The 20,265-nt window shown below is 50.2% G+C and overlaps 1 protein-coding gene across 3 annotated transcripts; it reads left to right on the top strand.

The window, feature by feature from the left end:
* The first annotated feature begins 240 nt into the window (after positions 1 to 240).
* Positions 241 to 19,553, top strand: SLX4 (SLX4 structure-specific endonuclease subunit). Of its 3 annotated transcripts, none has more exons than XM_048494482.1 (11): positions 246 to 716; positions 1,885 to 2,090; positions 6,034 to 6,350; positions 7,103 to 7,304; positions 7,467 to 7,549; positions 8,106 to 8,252; positions 9,596 to 9,765; positions 9,932 to 11,718; positions 14,540 to 14,642; positions 14,726 to 15,139; positions 18,914 to 19,553. In XM_048494482.1, the coding sequence occupies exons 1-11, from the start codon at positions 349 to 351 to the stop codon at positions 19,236 to 19,238; spliced, it is 4,122 nt and encodes a 1,373-aa protein (XP_048350439.1). In that variant the 5' UTR covers positions 246 to 348; the 3' UTR covers positions 19,239 to 19,553. The 3 variants fall into 3 exon arrangements, with proteins under 3 accessions (XP_048350440.1, XP_048350439.1, XP_048350438.1); XM_048494481.1 differs by having other exon boundaries at positions 247 to 716; positions 7,461 to 7,549; XM_048494483.1 differs by lacking the exons at positions 14,540 to 14,642; positions 14,726 to 15,139; positions 18,914 to 19,553 and adding an exon at positions 14,384 to 14,518 and having other exon boundaries at positions 241 to 716; positions 7,461 to 7,549.
* The last annotated feature ends 712 nt before the right edge of the window (positions 19,554 to 20,265 follow it).

The raw sequence follows: 20,265 nt of genomic DNA, 5'->3' as shown, positions 1-20,265 counted from the left end.
GCCACTTCCATGCGCCATTCATTCGTTCCTTTGCAGTGGGGCTTCGGGGCATCGGGCCCTCCGAAGCACGACCGGGGCTGCGGCGGCCTCTGCTTGGGGGCGGGGCGGGGAGGCCAGTGGGGCAAAGTCCTCTTCCTGGCCGCCTCCCGAGCCCCGCAGCCCTACAAGGAGCCGCTCCGAGCCGGCCGGCTGAAGGGGGCGTGGAGCCCCTTCGGACAAGGGCGCCTTCAGCGGAAGCCCCTCCCCTGCCGCTCCTCCTCTCGATGGTGAACCATAGAGTCTGGCTGGCCGCCCCCGTCGGGGATCGCCCACCTGCCCGGCTCTGGGGGCGAAGAAACCTGGCCCGGCATGGACGGCGACGACGACTTCAAGGAGCTGCGCGGCAGGCGGCGGCGGCGGCAGCAGGGACAGGAGGAGAAGGAGGAGGAATCCCGGGCGGCGGGCGGCGGGCCGGGGCAGGCTGTGGCGCAGGAGGGCCCCGGGGAACCGGGCCAGGCCCCAACGGCGGCGGCGTTCAGGGGTTTGGGTGAGGTGGAGAGGCTTCACCTGGCCTCCGCTGGCAACAGTCCTGACTGCCCTTTCTGCGGAAAGGGCTTCGGCACCCTCGAGACCCGAGGCAGCCATTTGAAACGCTGCGCGGCCCGAGTGGCCGTCCCTCCCCCGCTGCTTCTTCAGGTGGTGCGACAGCAGAGCTCTGGCCTTCCTGCCTCCCTTAGGTGAGCTCAGTCAAGGAGTTTTGCAGCCAGGTTGGGCGGGGTGGGTGGGTGTCCTCCTTGGCACTTGTGTTTTTGCACCAAAGGTTCTGTTTGGGACTCTTTAGTTTGGAGAGGAGGCGGCTGAGGGGGGATATGATTGAAGTCTACAAAATTATGCATGGGGTAGAAAATGTTGACAGAAATTTTTCTCTCTTTCTCACAATACTAGAACCAGGGGGCATTCATTGAAAATGCTGGGGGGAAGAATTAGGACTAATAAAAGGAAACACTTCTTCACGCAACGTGTGATTGGTATTTGGAATATGCTGCCACAGGAGGTGGTGATGGCCACTAAGCTGGATAGCTTTAAAAGGGGCTTGGACAGATTTATGGAGGAGAAGTCGATTTATGGCTACCAATCTTGATCCTCCTTGATCTGAGATTGCAAATGCCTTAACAGACCAGGTGATCGGGAGCAACAGCCGCAGAAGGCCATTGCGTTCACATCCTACATGTGAGCTCCCAAAGGCACCTGGTGGGCCACTGCGAGTAGCAGAGAGCTGGACTAGATGGACTTTGGTCTGATCCAGCTGGCTTGTTCTTATGTTCTTATGTTTTTGTACTTGACTGGATGTTGGTGTATCCTGTTACTGATGGCAAAAAAATTACAGGTAGGTTTTGGGAGAAGAAGTTGAAGTTTAAATGGGGGTTGGGCCCATTTTGTCCAGACTGAGAGTGCAGAATAGAGGAATAATCAGAAGAAACTCAGCTGGCAGGCAGTGGAGGCTGCAGGGCTGCATGGAGTGGGCCTTTTTCCAAGGTAGGCAGCAGATGAAAGGAGACCCAATCAAGGGGAGAGGTGGTTCTTTGGGCTCTTTAGAAGCAACTTGGTGTGTGGGGGCAGGTGTCTGGTCAAATGAGGCTGCCAACCTTTCTCGAAATAAAAGGCAACCTGGCTCTTGTTGAGCTCTGCTGGATGGCTGCAGTTAACAGGTCAGAATATTAGTGGGGGGTTTAAACGGGTTGGATCAGATGCTGTAAAGGTAGGGCTAGTTCATGGTTGTCTCTTTCTGCCTTTCAGTGCAGGATCAGATCTTAGTATGCTGCATAGCTAGCAAAGAGAACGGCAGAGCACTGATTCTTTCCTGCCTCCTGTTGCAATTAACTTGGGTTCTCCTCTTGTGCTCAGTGGGCTGAAGCGAAAAGTCTCCTCTTTTACGGAGCAATCCACCAAAAAGCGCAAGACTGGGACCAGAATTGGAGATGCAGAGGAGGAGCTGCTGGTGGCCATGGCAATGTCTCGGTCCCTCCGTGAGGAAGAGGAAGCAAAGGCCAGGTTGCTGACAAGGGGGAGAACGAACAGGGCTTATCAAGGAAGGAAGAACCCCCAAGCAGGTCTGTATGGAAGCTGCTTTTTCTGTGGTGTTCCAAAAGGGAGGGGGGCATACCTGGGGGTGTCCTAACTGTTCCTGGTTTTTATGCTGACCTGCATACAATTTTGCATCACGTTTTTTATGCATCTTGCACATGGCAAGGTCTCATCATACACACCTACATAGGTGAAAAGTCTTTCTGTATAAAACTGCCTGCCTGTCTGCTCCCTCTGTGGGAAGCTTTAGGACCTTTGGCTGAGAGACCCAGGAACTGGGCAGGAGTCTGGAAGGCACCCAGAGCAGGTTTGAACTCATGTTATTCTGGCCTAAAAAGACAGGACAGCACCTGTCCAAACAGCACCCATATTAATTTTTATTTATAAAATATTTGCACAGCCTGGCCTATAAGGCCTCCTTGTGGCTCATAATTCAATGCCATAAAGTTGAGCAACAGTGGAAGAATACAGTTTTAAAAATATTACTCAGAACAGCAAACCAGATGTCAGCAAATACTAAGGCTTGTGTTTATTTAGCCCAGGGGTAGGGAACCTGCGGCTCTCCAGATGTTCAGGAACTACAATTCCCATCAGCCTCTGTCAGCATGGCCAATTGGCCATGCTAGTAGGGGCTGATGGGAATTGTAGTTCCTGAACATCTGGAGAGCCGCAGGTTCCCTACCCCTGATTTAGCCTTTTATTTATTAAAATAGTTATATTGTGACTCTCCTCGTGGCTCAAAGTGGCTTACGATAGTAGTTTAAAACCGCCACAGTTAAAATCATAAATAAAATAGCCAATTTTTAAAATTTTCCCCTTTAAAAGATACTTTAAAAGAAAAACCCTCCAAATGAAGTGTATTCCACTGTCAAACAGCCCTGACAGTCAGGAAGTTCCTCCTAATGTTTAGATGGAATCTCTTTTCCTGCACCTTGAACCCATTACTGCTTGTGCTAGTTTCTGGAGTCTCTGGAGCAGCAGAAAACAAGCTTGTTCCCTCTTCAACATGACATCCCTTCCAATATGTAAACATGGCTATCATGTCACCCCTTAACCTTCTCTTTGCCAAACTAAACATACCCAGCTCCCTAAGTCTCTCCTCACAGGGCATAGATTCCAGACCTTTTACCATTTTGGTCGCCCTCCTCTGGATCCATTCCAACCTGTCAATATCCTTCTTGAATTGTGGTGCACAGTATTCCAGGTGAGGTCTGACCAATGCAGAATAGAGAGGTACTATTACGTCCTTTGATCTAGACCCTATTCTCCTATTAATGCATCCCAGAATTGCATTGGCTTTCTTGGCTGCCACATCACAGTGCTCATGTTCAGCTTGTGGTCTACTAAGACTCCCAGATCCCTTTCGCGTGTAGTGTATGTCAAGCCAGGCGTCACCCATCCTATAGCTGTGCATTTCTTTTTTCTGCCTAAGGAGTATATTACATTTATCTCTGTTGAAGTTCATTTTGTTAGCTTTGGCCCATCTCTAACCTGTCCAGGTCATTCTGAATCCTGACTCTTTGAGGTATTGGCTACTCCTCCTAATTTGGTGTCATCTGCAAATTTTATTAGCATGCCCTCTATTTCATCATCCTAGTCATTGGTAAAAATATTGAATAGCACTGGGCCCAGGACAGAACCCTGTGGCACCCCACTCGTCACTTCTCTCCAGGATGAGCCATTGATGAGCACTCTTTGGGTTTGGTCAGCCAACAAATTGCAAATCCATCTAACAGTGGCATTGTCCAGTCCACATTTTACTAGTTTACTTTCAAGAATGTCATGGGGCACCTTATCAAAGGCTTTACTAAAATTGAGGTATGCTATGTCTGCATCATGCCCTTCATCTACCAAGCGTGTCACTCTATCAAAAAAAGAGATGAGATTAGTCTTGCATAATTTAGTTTTGAGAAACCCATGTTTACTTTTAATGATAACACTGTTCCCTTCTAAGTGCTTACACACTGATCTGCTCCAGAATCATTCCTGATATTGATGTCAGGCTGACTGGATGGTAATTGTTTGGGTCCTCTTCCCCCTTTTTGAAGATGAGAATAACATTAGCCCTCCAGCAGTCCACTGAGATGTCTCCTCCAGGAGTTCTCAAAGATTATAGCAAGTGGTTCTTTTAATACACTGGGATGTATCTCATCAGGGCCTGGAGATTTGAATTCATTTAAGGTAGCCAGATATTCCTGTACCACCTCTTTATTTATTCTGTGCTGAATTTCCCCTACTGTATCTTCTGTTCCATATCCCCCTGGATGGTCACAGGCAAAGAAGGTGTTAAATAATTCTGCCTTTTCTCTATCCCTTGTTAGCATTTTGCCATCTTCCCCATTCACTGACTCTATCCTATATTTTTTCTTCCTTTTTCTACGGACATAGCCCCAAAAGACTTTTTGTTTTGTTTTTAACCTCTCTGGCAAGCCTTTGCTCATTGTGAGCTTTAGCTTTTCTGACTTTCTCCCTAAACGTCCCAGCTATTTATTTGAATTCCTCTTTGGTGATCTCCTCCTTTTTTTTCATTTTGTGTACATGTCCTTTTAAAATCTTAGTTCAGTTGAAAGTTCTTTAGACCTCCATTCTAGTTTCCTTAGACACCTCCCATTTTACCTCCTCATTGGAACTGTTTCAAATTGTGCCTTCAAGATCTCACTTTTGAAAAAATTCCCACCAGTCATTCACTCCCTTCTCTTTTAATATTTTTAACCACTGGATCACACCCAGTAGTTTCCTAAATTTACTGAAGTCTGCTTTCTTAAAGTCTGGGATGTGTGTCTGACTATACTTAGTATCCACTTTCCACTGTATAACAAACTCCAGGAGAACATGATCACTCCCACCTACCACTTCCATTCCACTAATCAGGTCATCATTATTGGTTAGAAGCAGATTTAAATAGCCGTTCCCCTTGTTGCTTCTTCCACCTTCTGGATCATGAAATTGTCTGCAAGGCAAGTGATAAATTTGGACCTGCTTTCAGGATAATTGAAATCTCCCATTACTACTACTTCTTTCCTTTCTGAAAGTTTGGAGATCTGTTCAAGGAAGGCTCATTCAGGCTTTTCAGTCTGGCATGGGGGGGGGGGGCGGTCTGCAATAGACCCCCACAATGAGATCACTGCTGTTTTTTTCTCCCTTAATTTTTACCCAGATGCTCTCAATATGGCTTCCAGAATTTAAGTTGTGGACCTGCTCACAGCTGTAATCATCCCTGATGTATAACTGTCAGGGATTGCATCTAGATAATTGAGATGCATTCCTAACTCAAGGTAGTTGTTACAAAATATATTGCCAGGGATTGCATCTAGTTGATTGAGATGCATTCCTTAGTATAATCGCTACAAGGTATATGTAACCAGCCTGCTATATGTTACCACTGCTGTAATGGGACGTTCTTTCCTTGACCTTTATTTTATGGCTTCACATGCTGAGTAGATAACTAGGCTTACCCCTGACACTTCTGGTCCCAGGGGAAACAGGGTTGTGTCCATTGTCTTCTGGGGCTAGCAGGCCAGAACTGGCTTTGTCAAGCTGGGTGCTTTGTTGCCTACCAATAAATACTGCTGATCAACAATACAGAGTTTGTTTATTGCTTCAAGGTCTGAGACCTAACAATAACGCTATTACTACTCCTTTCCTGTTTGATCTATTTCTCTGAAATAGGTTATACCCTTCAGTTGGACTTGATGGCCCTTGTGGTCTCTTCCAACTCTATGATTCTATGAATTATTACATTGGTGTGTGGGGGACTTGTCTCACCAGGTTTCAGTGATGCCTATTATATTGTATTTGCTCTTCAGACTTTGCACTCTGGCACAGGAAGATGAGGCGTGAGTGACCTCTGCGAGTGGGAGGAATGCTGTGGTGTCCTCCTAGATGGCTTCCTGCCCTCCAGGGCCCATGCGTGAGAGCTGGCTCTTTGGAGGATGTAATAAATGGTGTTTTCTTAATGTCATTGTGTAGAGAAAAAGAACCGTGCAGTGGCTTCTCACTCACCACCGAGACTCTTGCTTCAAGACCCAGAGGTGGCCCGCAGACAGATGGAGGAGCGTATGGCATTGCTGCTTTCTGAAGTGGAAGAATTCCCTAGCACCCCGCTCCTGGCCCCCAGCCAGCTCTTGGAGTCAGAGCTCACCTGGAAAGCAGACTGGCCTCTGACCTTGCCCAGAGGGCCGCTGTCTTCTTTGTGGGAATGCAGCTCACTCAGAGGACTGTCTGATCCAGGATCCGTCTGTGTAGCTGGCTCAACTCTACCTGCTTTGCCGGGGCAGACAGATCAGGTGTGTGTTTTCTGGTGGTGGGAGACAGTGAAGCGACCTCTCCGTCTCAGGTGCATCTGCAAGGGCAGAAGAACTGTGCTCTAGTTGCAGCTGCTCAGGGGCTTTTCTGTGCTTTATTCTTCTATCCTGGATGCTTTTGCTTGGTTGCTGAAGTCGGACTAGTCGTGCCAGCTTAGACTGGTGGTGTCTCCTGCAGGAGCCTGGCAAAACCCTTTCCCAGTGCCCTGAACAGAAATTCCCCCCTCTCCCTTTTTTTGGACAATAGAAGATGTCCAAGATTGAAGTTGGGGCTTTTCAGCAGGGAAAGGTCTGCTTCTGACTTTTGCTGCCTTTCTGTTATAACTGGTGTCTAGTCTGGAGTTTTAACATGGCAGCTCCAATAGACAAAGGTGGGTTGAAAAGGGCTAAAAATATGGGGAAAAATACAGACAGTTCTGGGGAAATTGCAATCCTGTGGCAGGTTACAGGTAAGTGTGAGGAATATCTGCTCTAGTTTACCTGTGAATTCCCCAGCAGAATGGATGCTGCAAGTTTTGAGCGGCCAGGCCTTTCTTCTCCTGTTTTCTTTGCCTTCATGTGTAGTCTTGGGTTTGCTGTGTGGGTACTCACTCAGTCAGGAGCCAGCCCAAGAGGCATCTTCCGGCATTCTTCCCGTGGCCCTCTGTGGGTAGCTCTTGTCCCCAGATGCTGAACCTACCTGTGCGTTCAATGAGCATGCAGCATAAAACCAAGCGCCCCTTTTCCTTTTGCAGAGACCCACTCAGAGCATGGTTTTGCCCTTCGGGGGCTCGGTCAGAGCAGAGACTGAGGACAGTCCCTGGGAGGAAAGAAAGGAGGATGCACAGGAAGGCAGTCAGAAGGAAGCGGGGGCCCTGCGGGATCTCATGTTGCTGGCTGGAGAAGGGCTGACGCTCACTCAGTGGAGTCCGGCTGCCCAGCCAGTGGAGGAGCCAGGTGAGGATGACAGAGGATCAGCATTTTCAAAGCTTGCTTGGGGGAGTTGAGGTTGGGGGGGGGGGAGGGTGCGTGATAGTGAGCATCATTGGTTCTCCTGCAAGAGTAGGCGGCTGTCTGGATCACCATATATGTTTGATGTTTTTTCTTATTGAGGGGAAGAGTGGGCACCTAGCGATTCCCAGCGGAGCAACCCGAATCGGTCCCTCGAGAAGAAGTTGCCTGTGGGAAGCTCCACTCCGTCCGTAAGCGCATGCTCTCTTTTAACTCCCATTTTCGTGTGCTATCTCTTTGCATCTCTCTGGCACAGGACGATTGATAAGAAACTGGATGTTTGGAATTGTGAGGATCACAGCTCCCCACGCCCTTTTCAAGGACAGTGGAAAACCAGTCCCTTGCTCAGTTTCTCCCCACATCCCCAGGAAAGAGAGCTGTGACTCACCAAAACTCCTTCAGAAAAGCATGTTGTGATTTCTTAAAGGTGCTCCATTGGACTCTGGCTCGACTCTGGGAATGGATCTGACTAGTGGTCAGCCAAAGAGCATGAATGACGTACTCCTGTCTAAGGCTCTTGCTGCTAACAGAACAAGAATGTTTGCTTGACAGCCAGAAATCCCACTGGGTGGAAAGTGGCATGTTTCTCAGCTTCACTGGAGGGTAGCTGCCGATTTGGAGCCAGGGGGCGGGGAAGGTGTTGAACTGCAAACGGAGCCCCGAGGGGAGCGTAAATTCTCCCCCCAGAGCAACAGGAACTGTGCGTGGATGCGTCTGTGGGAACCTGGTTTCTCTTCCCATTCGCAGGCCCTGCTTGGCTCTTTAGCCGCTGCCTTCAAAGGGATGGTGAATAATCCCCACTTGAGTGACATCCAGTTCCAGGTGGACAGTGGGGAGCTCTTCTATGCTCACATGTTCGTGCTTTATGCCCGGTGCCCACAGCTAATGGAACTGGTAAGTCGGGGCTGTGGGTTGTGTGCCTGTGTTTGTCTTTATGTTGAGGGAGGGGTTCACATGTCAAAGCCTCCCCCCTCCCTCCCCGCAATGTGTGGTTGCGCACTGAGGTTCTGAGAGCTCCCTGCCCAAAGCCTGGCTCTGACCTGCTGAGCAGACCTGTGGCAGTTGCAGCAGTCCCAGTTTGAGGCAGGGATTCCTCTTGTGGTAGTCTTTGGGCACCACCTTGGTGGGTTTTGCACCCAATCATTTAGCAACTGCTCAAGCTGACTTTTTGGCTTGGAATGTGCCTGCCTGCCGGCCGCTTCAGCCACAGGGCTTGAGAATCTCTCCCGAGCTGTTGCCTTCCTTGTTTCCCTCTCAGCCACCCTCCCAAATTCCTCAGCATTGCCTGCCACAATGGTCTTGTCCTCAGTAGTGAGATTTCTCTAGGGATCGATGTTTGGATTGGTGGTGTGATGGGCAGCGCTCACACACTCCCTGCACAACTGGAGCAATTGTTGGAAGGAATGTGGTCCTTCTATATTTATGGCCAGCATTCCCGTGACTCTTGCTGGCCCCTGCACTTAACATCTTCCACCTTTGCTTTCTCCAGGGATGTTCCACTTCCAGGGCAGCTACCTGGGCCCAGTTCTCCATGTCCATCGAGCAGTTTGTGCCAGGGCTGACCCCTGGGATGGGCAGGTCACCTCTGTGTCTTCCATTAACCTTCCCGTGCCCTCCTTCCAGCTTAGTTAGCTTCAGTGTGACGCACAGGAGTGCGTTCAGGCCCTCTGATCTCTGCAACATGTTTTCACTCACTGCAGTATATTAAGGGGGAAAGTGCTGCCCCCTCATCTCTCCCACGGTTGTGCAGTTCAAGGACTTTGAGCCCAGAACGTACTTCTAGCCTTTTCTGAAGTATTGGCTGGCACAAAGCCTGGCATTACTCAAGTTCTTTGTGTGTGTGAGAGAGGTGTGTGTGTGTCTTGCAACTTGTATGCCATGTGGCCCCTGAGATGACTGGGGTTTAGACAGTGCTTTGGCAAGCTTAGTTGGACCAGTGCTTGAGGGAGGGGGTGGTGGGCCTGCTCTCTGGGATGTTGGGGTGGGGGCGGCTTTGGTGATGCCGTGTGGGGACCTCATGTTTCAGGCCACCTTTAGTGCTTTGTGTTTCACTGCAGGCTGTGTCATCCATGACTCCCTGTGTGCAGAGGCTGCTGGGAAGCCAGTCTCTGTTTTGGGCCTTTGTGCAGCCAGCAGGATGTGTCCAACACCAGCAGTAGGGGGACGTCCTGTTGTGGCCGGGGCTGCAGAGGATGTGACGCAGGGGCCCGGGGCCTCTTCTCCTCTTGTGCTCCCAGGTTGATCAGAAAGGTTTCCTGGTAGCAGAAGAAGGAGGAATGAGGACTCCTCGTGTGCTTCTGAACGATGTCTCGGGAGAGGCTGTGAGGACGTTCTTCAACTATCTCTACAGCGCAGAGACTTTCGTTCCTCCACAGGCCCAGTCAGATGTGGCTGCTTTGGCCACGAGGTTTGTATGCTGGGCATTTCCTACCAGGAGGTTGCTTTGTCGCTGTTCCCCCCCCCCCCCCCCGCCCCCCGCCAGCTCAGAGTTGAAGCTGCAGAAAGGCTCCCTTGTCCACAGCTGTGGGCAGAGAGAGGAGCAGGGAATTCATTTGTGTTTGTTTTATTTGTAGGTTTGGGATGACAGAGTTGGTTGCTCTGTGCGAAAGCTGCGATTGGAATGGGCATCCTGCTGTTGATGCCTCTGGACAGGAAGAGGAGGAATCTGGACAGGAAGAGGAGGAAAGAGTAGAGAAGTTTGAGGAGCTCTTGAAGTCCATATGGATGGGAGAAGAGGAAGAGGACAGAGCTTTGCTGCCAGAGGAGCTGGGCAGCGAGAATGTGGTGGATGAACAGGGGCTGGAGGAGATCTATGAGTTTGCTGCCACCCAGCGGAAAGCAGAGGAAGGGAGATGCAGCCTTGACAGCAACCAGGTGGAACCTGAGGCAGTGCCAGGGGATTCCTCCAAATGGGAGGGACACCTGGATGGGGAACTGTCCCACCTGCAGGCACAGGGCGCCAGGAGAAAAGCTGTGCTTGGCCTTCTCGATCCTGGGGATGATCAGAGGCCGCTGGGAGCAGCCAGCAGGAGACATCTGGCGGCAGCACTGCTGGAGCTGGCCGAGGCTTCGGAGGAGCTCAGTGAGAAGAGCCTTCAGCCTGGGTCTTGGGGGGAATCCTCACAGCTTTTCCAGCAGAGCTGCAGTGGCAAGGACCCCAGTGATGATGATGATGATGATGATGTGATGAAGCCTTTTACCCCTCTAGGACTGGAGAAGCAGCTCCTGCCCGTTTGCAGGAACTTTTCCAGTGGTGATTCTCAGGTATCACTTGTGGTCCCAGCTGGTAAGTCCCCCGCATCTCCCAAGCGGAGGAGAGGGATTGGCAGTGACACCTCTCTCTCTCTCTTTTCTCCAACCCCGCAGAAGGCAAGGGGGGCCCCCTGTCGAAGCGAGGAGCAGGAACTTCCAAAACTGCAGAGTGGGGGGGCTTCTTCAGGGGTGGCTGCTGGCAGTGGTCCAGACCACACCCAATATTCTCCTGCTCCTCTGCCTCCCTCCTTCCGTTCCTGTGCTGTGGACGTACAGGGGGACCTCGTGCAGATACTGGGTGCTGAGGGTGAAGGGAGGCATGGCCAAAGGAAGCAGCAGGTGGAGGTAATGGGACCCCCGTCCAAGGAGCAGGAAGCATCTGGAGCTGCGAAACTTTGCTTGGGAGAGGACATTCCCTGCTGCCAGGGCACGAGGGAGGTGCTGCTGGGATCGCTTCCAGTTGGGGAGGCAGGTGCCGGCAGCCGGAAGATGCTGTTGCCAGGCACTCCTCTGCTAAGCCAAAGGGGCCCAGATCATGAGCAAATTGCAAAGCCTGGCTTGGCCTCCAGCCCTGAAGCCCAGGAACCAGCCATCATCCCTTCCCCAAAGAGGCATCCTCTGCGGGCCGGGTTGCCACGGGGTCTCCGTTCTCCATCACCAGGAGGAGGAAAGGCTGTGCCTGACGTGGTGATTGTGGAGGACAGTGAAGACGAGGCTGAGGCCGCTCCGCTGCTGACTTGGGGCAGCTCCGTGTTGGAGGCGGATCTGCCGCTTTCTGAAGACGACACCTCTTTGGTGGCTTCCCAAATCGGTGACTGCCAAGTGGGCAGCTCACCAAGATCCTTGCTTATGGTGGGTGGCATGCTGCCAGGTGGGAGTGGCACAGCTGGCAATGGACCTTTGCCCCACTTTGAGTATGGAGAGGAGGAAAGAGATTGCGGTGACGGAAGTGGCAGTCGGAGGCGGCGTTTTCAGGATCAGTCTGATGTGTCTGAGGTCCTGCCGCTCAGCCAGAGGCTGGCTGTCCTCTCCAGTGCCTGCTCGCAAGACACCTGCCACTCAGCCAGAGGCTGTCCGTCTGCTCCGGTGCCTTCTCACAAGACGCCTGGTAAGCCCTGGTGCCAGTCCCAGGCCTCTTTATGGGTTCGTTGCTCACACGTGTCATAACTAGGCACAGAATGTTGTTTGTTGAGTGTGTGATGAAGGGAGGAAGCTGCAAATGGGGAACTCTGGACTGGAATTTCCACATCTGTGCTTCGAGTGCTGGCAGTTGTCCACCGTACAGTCCAGAGGTGGTCCTTAAGTCATGGGTGGTGTGTGCTTGTGTGTGTAGGGGAGTGCCCTTGCTTGGCAATGCAGAAGCCCTTCCTCCTTCATGCCAGCACTTGGATGCCACAGCCAAGAGAAGGAGAGGAGCTGCTGGAGCCAGTTTCCCGCACTGACTCAGCCCGAATAGAGTCATCTCGTCAGATTCCCTCACCAGTGAGACATGAAAGCAACAGCTGTAAAGAGATACGGGTCGCTTGAATGTTGAGAAGAAGTCCTTCAGCTACGGCTCAGTTCTTTTCTCCAGGCTGGGTTTTAAAGCTAATGACCTGTCCGAGTCTTCTGACCTCCAGTTTCATTTATCATGTGTTGCTAGACATACCTGCCTCCTTCTGAGCCAGATCTATTACCCCTCAATTTCATTAGGTGGCCATTAGCTCTTGTATTACAAGAAAATCAGAGAAAGTTCTCATCGTTCTCACACTGTGCCTAGCTTTTATATAGCTGTAAAGATTAATCATCGTTTCCTTCTTAAACTAAAAAGCCTCCAGCACTGTAGCCTTGTCTTCACTGAGATTTTGATAGTCACAGCTGCCTTGTGTTTTCCCAGTTCTACACTATCCTTTTTGAGATAGGACAAGAGACTAGCCATGAATTGTCTCCCATGGCCGGTTGGCAGGTATGCTGGCATGCACTTCCAGGTCAGCCCACTGGGTTTGCTGAATATTCCCCTGCAGGGGGAGGAACTCTTCCCCAGGTCCTGGGCATCGCTTTGGCAAAGGGGAGTGGGGGGTTGAGACAAGAACGACAGAAGGCTTCAAGCTCAACAGTCCCCCAAAGGGAATAAAATTAGGAGAGCAGCAAACTGTGTGAGGAGAGTGAGAGCTTAAACTGAAGAAAACAGACACACCTGGACGAGGTTGCGGGAGCATCACTCCCTGTGTTACTTGAGGCAAAGTTCTTTTGAGGTCTCTGTTCAAGTCAGTGGAGCAGTATTTTTATTACAACCATTCTACTTTAAAGATGAGTTTTGTTAAGTGACTAAATAGTGGCCTGTAGAGAAAAACAGAGATGAAATAATTGCAATTATTGTTCTTAGCTATTATTTGTTTAAAGCGTTTTTATAAAGTATATTTTGGGCTAATGTGTTATTAAAATGGTAAAAGAGGAAGAAGAGGAGTTTGGATTTATATCCCCCCTTTCTCTCCTGCAGGAGACTCAAAGGGGCTTACAATCTCCTTGCCCTTCGCCCCTCACAACAAACACCCTGTGAGGTGGGTGGGGCTGAGAGAGCTCCGAGAAGCTGTGACAAGCCCAAGGTCACCCAGCTGGCATGTGTGGGAGTGCACAGGCTAATCTGAATTCCCCAGATAAGCCTCCACAGCTCAGGTGGCAGAGCTGGGAATCAAACCCGGTCCCTCCAGATTAGATACATGAGCTCTTAACCTCCTATGCCACTGGAGCAGCTGCTTCTGCTACTCAGCGTGGCTGTGAGACTTGCTTGATTCGGCCCCTTGCCTGGGAAGGGGACATGTGTGCCAGGGCCCTTCTGGAGGGAACTCACTGAGCAGGGGTTCCCTAACAGCCTCCATGGAGGAAGCATTGGCCATTCCCTGGGCCCAGCTGGGCAGGCGGCCCTGGCTGGATGTGATGAGCGATGGACTTGCTGCTGGCATTGTTGGCCCTGCGGTCTGGGGTTTGAATAACTGAGAGGCCTTTAGGCAGCCTTAGATAAAGAGAGCCCTGCAGGGTCAGCCTGGGGAGGGTCCATCTCATCCAGCATCGTGTCCCGCACAGTGACCAATCAGTTGCTCTGTGAAATGACAGACAAGCTCCTGATGTGGAAGTTCTGCAGGAGCCCAGTTTGGATTGGGACTGTTCCCCTTACGCCATCTTTGGAGATGCAGTGACTCAGGGGGTGTGTGTGTGTATTTGCTCTGTCAGGTGCCTGCATGTGCCCAACTGCTGCCCTCTGGTAGGGCACATAATGTTCCCCCTGGCAGGCTTGGGGTCTGGAAAACAGTGTGGAGGAGGGAGGGGCCCCGTCTCCTGGTCCCAGCTATACTTCCTTTCTGCCTGGCTGGCTTTATTGAGGAAACTCTTAAGCCTTCAAATCATTATTTCTTGAGGGAGCCCAAAGCCTTCCTAGTCCTGATGCTAAACAAAGCTTGTTTATCCTTTCCCAGAAGCCTCGTCTCTTGGAGTTCACTCATGTGCCTCTTTGCATTTATCTTCACTAAACTCTCATTTGCACAGCCTGGTTGCCTCTGCCCCAGGAAAAAAAACCTCTGCCGCTTCTCACATAGGGAGCCTCAGTTTGCTCCCCCACCCTCTGGCCATGCCGGGCTGACTCAGATGATGTGGCTCCAGCTTCCCAGCAGGTCTACATGCCAGAGCTAAAAGCAGCTCTCAAGCAGACCTCCATTCCAAAGATGGTGGGTTTTTTTACAATTTAGAAACATTCCTCAATGTAGCTGAAATCGCTGTTCCTACACTTCCTCCTTTAGCTGTCTTCCTGACCTGACCTCTTTCTTCACCTGAAGACCACCCTCAAAGTTTGGACCAGGGGAAAAGGAAACTGTTGAATGTGTGATGCGGAAGAAATGTCTGTGGTGGTCATGGCTTCTGCGTGCTCTTGTTATTGTATCCACCTTCTCCTACAGATCTTGCCTGCCGAGAGAGGGAAGCGCCGCACACAACCCCGCAAACTCCTATTCCATCTTACTCTATCATGGAGACTCCGGAGCTCAAGAAAGAGCTGAGGAGGTTGGTTCTGTCAGCATAGAAACAGGTTTTAAAAGTTGTGAATGCCAGCTGTTGCCGTTCTGATCCTTGGCTCTTTGCCCTAGGTTTGGGGTCCGTGCTCTGCCCAAGAAGAAAATGGTATTGAAACTGAAGGAGATATTTCAGTACACTCACCAAAGACCTGACTCCACATCCTCACAGCCTCTCTTGGGCCAGGGGTCCAAAGCAGCCCCCCAAAGACCAGCGTCAGCAGCTGCCTCCAGTGACTTTCCCAAGCAACAGCCCAGCTTTCCTGGACTTCCACAAGTGCGTCTGGCTGGAGGCGGCTTCAGGGGTTCCTGTGGAGCAGACCATCAGGGAGGGCAAATGGCCAAGCAGGGCATTTGTCTGCCAGCTGGATCAGGGAGGCTGAAGAGCTCAGTGGAGAATCCTGTTCGAGGAGGCCAGGCTCTGGCACCATGTCCGAAGGGAGACGGACTCTCCAGGGTGGATGGTGACATGTCTGTCATTTTGCAGAGGTAAGGGACTGGGTTGGGGCTGCTGTTCTTAGGCCAGTCTAACTGGGGCTCATCATAGCCGCAAAACCCAGCCATTCACTAACTTTGGGTATGCAGAGGAGGAAAGAGATTGCAGTGATGGAAGTGGCAGTAGGAGGCGGCGTTTTCAAAGACAAACTAAGATAAATCAACAAATCAAAAGTAACTGAATTAAACTTAATTAAAATTGCTTAAAATCTATCCTTGTCCATTAATTTTAATTATTTTTACTAGCTGTAGTTAATTTTGTAATTTTGGCTTTCTCTTCCACAGCCTTAATATTACTGTATAAACTCGTGTATAAGCCGACTCGTGTATAAGCCAAGGCACCTAATTTTACTAGCAAAACCTGGGGAAACGTATTGACTCGCATTATGTAGAGCAAGGTGCAGGCAGCCGGGAGGCAGAGGGAGCTCCTTATTTGGGCAGTGACTCCCCCTGATGTCACTGCCCAAATAAGGAGCTCCCTCCACCTCCCAGCTGGGTTTGAAGAAGCCCAGGTAACCAGGAGGTGGAGGGAGCTCCTTATTTGGGCAATGACATCAGGGGGAGTCACTGCCCAAATAAGGAGCTCCCTCCACCTCCCCCAGGCTTGTGCAGCTGCAGGGAGGTCGTCCTGGCCACACACCCAGCCACAGCAGAGGCCTGAAGAGCCAGCTGGTAAGCAGGACTCGTGTATAAGCCGAGGGGGCATTTTTCAGCCTTAAAACAGGGCTCAAAAGCTCGACTTATACTCGAGTATATACGGTATTTTCTGTCAGCCTGAATAATTTTTATACAAGCCCAAACAGTTAGTAGCATAGTTAGAGAGGGCCTGGGGGGGTGGGGGTGGGATGGGAGGCTTGAGGCCCTGGCACCACTCCTGATGGTCACGTGCCGGGCGCATTGGACAACTGCACCCCTTCCTCTAGCTCCCTGCCAAGTTTGTAGTTGAACATGACTAGTAGGACTGGCCCCACTCCCAAGCTGGGAGCACAATGTCATGCTCTGTGGCTGAAGTCAACAAAGGACTCTAGCTTCTTGACCAGAAGTCTTTATTGGAAACAACAGCACGTACCCGGTTTTGCAAAAGCCAGTTCTGATCACACTTGCAATTGCCGCTGTCTTTATCCCCATGCAGCAACCATCCCCCCTCCCTTTTCCCATGAATTGTAAGAAAGGTACAGTGGAAAGAAAGAGCCATTGGGGAGGTGAGCATCCCCAAGGCCAGAGCAGCGAAAAATCAGCCACCTGCCACTGCCCCCTTTGGAGCTGGTGACAGGTTAATTCCTGTTATCAAAGCATCAAAGGAAAGGAAATGAAGGAAGGAAGGAAAGAGGAAAGGTCTATTAACATAGGAGAGGGAGCTCCTCTGAGCAGGTGTGAATGCCTTCACCTGAGGGGCATTTCTTTGATGGAAGGAGGAAGCACATCCTGACACAAGGCCAGCCAGCCTGCCTCTCCCATATGGAGTTTGGGAGCAGAGAGGCCCCCTTCGATTTTGGTTTCAGGTGGCCCTGGTCCAGCTTTAAACAGCAGGCTTCAAGCCTGCAGTCTAGAGCATGACCCCAGCCTCCCTGAGGCCAGGATTGAACTGAGCCTCGGAGCTCACTGGCTCCAGTTTTATACTTTGGCTTCACGCCCCAAGTTCCACAGAGCTTCATGGAGCTTCACGCCCCAAGTTCCACAGAGCTTCATGGAGCTTCATGGAGCTAATGAGCTCAGAGGCTCAGTTTGATTCTGGCATCAGGGAGGCTGGGGTCGACCTTAATAAAGCTGAACCTGGTCCACCTGAAGCCAGAATCAAACAGGCTCTCCTGCTCCCCAACTCCACGTGGAGTTTGGGAGCCAGTAGAACCCGGCTGGCCCCACTCCCAGCTCCACGAGGAGCTTGGGGGCAGGCCAACCCAACTGTGCCCTGTCCCGAACTTCGGTGGGCCTGGGGCGCAGCCATTTCACTCACCTGCGCACCTGCAAGCAGTGAAAAGAAATAGTGTATAAAACATGAAGAAATCTGGATCAATCCAAAACTTTTATGCATTTGGGTCTTGTTTATGTTCCAAAATATATATGCTAAACAGTGGGTATAAACCAGTGGTTCCCAACTTTTGTTTAGTCACGTAGCAACTGTCAGGGGGATGCTACCTAGTTGATTGAGAGACATTCCCGGAACCATGCATCTCGCTTAAAATAACACATTGCTCCTATTGAGATATATGCAACCGCTGCCATCTGCGCATTCTTTCCTTGATCTTTGCTTTATGGCTTCACACACTTGTAGACAACTAGGCTTCTCCTGACTCCCTTGTCCCATGGGAACAACGTTGCTTTTGTTATCTCATGGGGCAGGAAGCCAGGTGGCTTTCACTTGTTATCTGCTGGCAACCTTGGGGCACCTTAGCTCCAAAGACTGTTTTTCACAAATTCCTGGGAAAACGGGAGGGGGGCTCACTCAGGGGATAAAGGAGACTGTGAATGCCAGCTTCGACAGAACTGGCTTTACCAGTGTCATGCTTTGATGCGTGCTCAATAAATGCTACTGATCAATACTTCAGAGTCCATTTGTTGGCTTAAGGTTCCAAGACCTAACAGCAACCCATTTCCTTAAAGTTATACCCCCATAATGGCAAACACATTACGTAAAAGCCCAGCTTGGGAACCACTGGTATAAGCAGAAACACTCCACATTTGCTATTGTTAAGTTTCATTTCTTACTTTCAAATTTTTTTAAGAGAAGATAAGTTTGCCAAGGGAAAAAAGGGACTTCTGTGGCCAAAACTAGGGCAGCTTTGGTGCCAAGGGTTCAAAGGGGCGCTGGCCTCTTTTTCGGAGAACAATCATTTCAGATTAAGGAGGGATGAGAGGTTAGGGGGTGGCTTCAGGGCAGAGCTCATGCCTGCGAGTTGGAAGGTCCCCACATTCAGGGGCTGACATCTCCAGGTGAAAGGTAGCAGCGTGTGAATACGACCCTTCTCCTATTCAAAGTGGGCGAATGGCAGAAGGCAGCCTCATACATCCAAGGCTATGATGCTGTGCAGGTACTTGGAAATAAACAGTTTAATTCAGTGCAACCGCTGAGCAAATCTGATCATATGATCAGACATTCCCTCTTGCCACTTCAAGATCTGTAGCAAATCTGATTTCAGGCAAGAAAACCCTTAACGCATACAAAAGGAGGGATTTTCTGTAACAGTACTGTGTTACCACCATCACCATCTTCTACTTCATGGCAGAGAAGGGAATCGTAAAGGCTGCCCCTGAGCTCTGGTAAAAGTCACCAGCGTAGAGAGTTATAAAAAGGGCTGGATGGACAGATTTATGGAAGACAGGGCTATTGTTGGCCAAATAGGGCACCCGAACGGTGGTGGGATTCAGCAGGTTCCCACCACTTCGGCAGAACTGGTTGTTAAAATGGTGCTTGTAAACAACCAGTTGTTAATTTATTTGAATCCCACCACTGCACCTGAACTGGTGGAAACTGAGGTCCACTCAGCGTGGTAGAGTGCTGTGACTAGTAGTTCTTTGTGCTGAATTTGAAAGAGGAGGCTGACTATGTCGTCTGGCTCCTCTTCTGCCTTTCAGTTAAACCGTTCGGCAACCAGAGCACAATCCCTTTTTTCTAGTTTGGAAATAATTATTACTGTGATACAAGAAAGTTTGAATTAGCAAAGCATCTGACAGTCTTGCACCCCCGTTGGGAGAGAAGGGTTAGGTTGGTTAGTCCAAGCTTCCTCTTCTTGACTGATGGAGCTTTTCTGTTCCCTTCCTTGCTCCTAGTTCTTCCACAGAGTTTGAAACCAGCATGCAGACCGAAGAGGAGGAGGAAGATATCTCACCCTCTCAGTCAAGCCGCCGTGAGGCAGACAAGCTGGTGGCCTTGCGCCAGTATATCCATTCCAGGCCAGCTCTCTGCCGCCAGATTCTGCTGTACGAGCCTTTTGAATTGACGGGACTGCAGTCTGAACTGAAGCAGAATGACATCAGGATTGGTCTGGGCAGACTGTTAGAATTCCTGGACACTCACTGCATTACCTTTACCACGGCAGAAACACGGCGGGAGAAACGCCAGCGGAATGGGCGCCAGGGGAGGGGCAGATACTGAGTGGGCCTCCGGCTTTCTTGGTTTGTGCTTCTTCTGCCGGAGAGACTGGGTGGCCAGCTCGGGTCAGGGCAGAGTTCTCGGCAGGGATCTTTCTTTATGAGGAAAAAGACCCCTCTCTTGTGAGTTTGGGTCTCTAAAACACCAGGAGCACCTGGGGTGGGGGAGGAGTGTCTTCTACACCCAAATTAATTTTCTTCAGGGTAGTCTTGCTTCAGCACAGTCTTACCTCAGTAGCAAAACCATCAGTGCCCCATCACATGTCTACTGTAAATGTTGCCATGACATATAATGAAAGATGGCTTTTTTTTTGTAAAACATGCCTGCTGTGAATTTTTTGTGACTTGCTGATGTACTTTGTAATAATTAGGTTCCTGGTCATCATAGATAACTGTGCACTGGAACAGCTGGCCACAGAGCCAACCAGCGGAGTGGGGATCTTGGCCTTGGTTCCGAGTGGAGCCCAAGACGTGTTGGTGCACCAGTGGGGAACACTGACCACAGTGTTGTTAAGATCAGCATTCGTGCCGTTGCAAAGTTCCCGTAAAATTCAAATCAGAAACACTGAATTTCAAAACCAAGCACCATTTTCAGAAAGTGGCTGATCTACACCATTGAGATATACAGAAGGCAGAAGAGAATTTGAGTGATTGCTAAAATCACTGAGACAAATAATGTATCTTGAGCAGGAAACCAACCAGCAAGGCCTATTAAATTACAAAGGAATAAAAGGACTGCTAACGGAAGTTGGGAAGATGGTAGAGAAGGTAAATGATTTGCATTTGTGTTCTCTTTAGCAAGGGTGAAGAACACACCACTGTTTTCAGGAAGGGAGTCTGAAGTCCTTTGTCCTTACAAAGGAGAGGCTCCACTGATGGTAATTGCTGCTTTGACTGGGGTCCTTTGATGTTATTGAGCTCTTAGAAGAAATGTTTCAAAAAAGGATGTCTCAAAAAAACACCTCAGAGTCTAGCATGAAACGCTGAGAAACGAGCTAAATATATGTCAATGTTTGATTTAGAGAGTTCAA

The sequence above is a fragment of the Sphaerodactylus townsendi genome, linkage group LG04 (genome assembly GCF_021028975.2).
Source record: "Sphaerodactylus townsendi isolate TG3544 linkage group LG04, MPM_Stown_v2.3, whole genome shotgun sequence".
Taxonomy (NCBI): Eukaryota; Metazoa; Chordata; class Lepidosauria; order Squamata; family Sphaerodactylidae; genus Sphaerodactylus; species Sphaerodactylus townsendi.
This window is presented reverse-complemented; position numbering and strand designations above follow the sequence as displayed.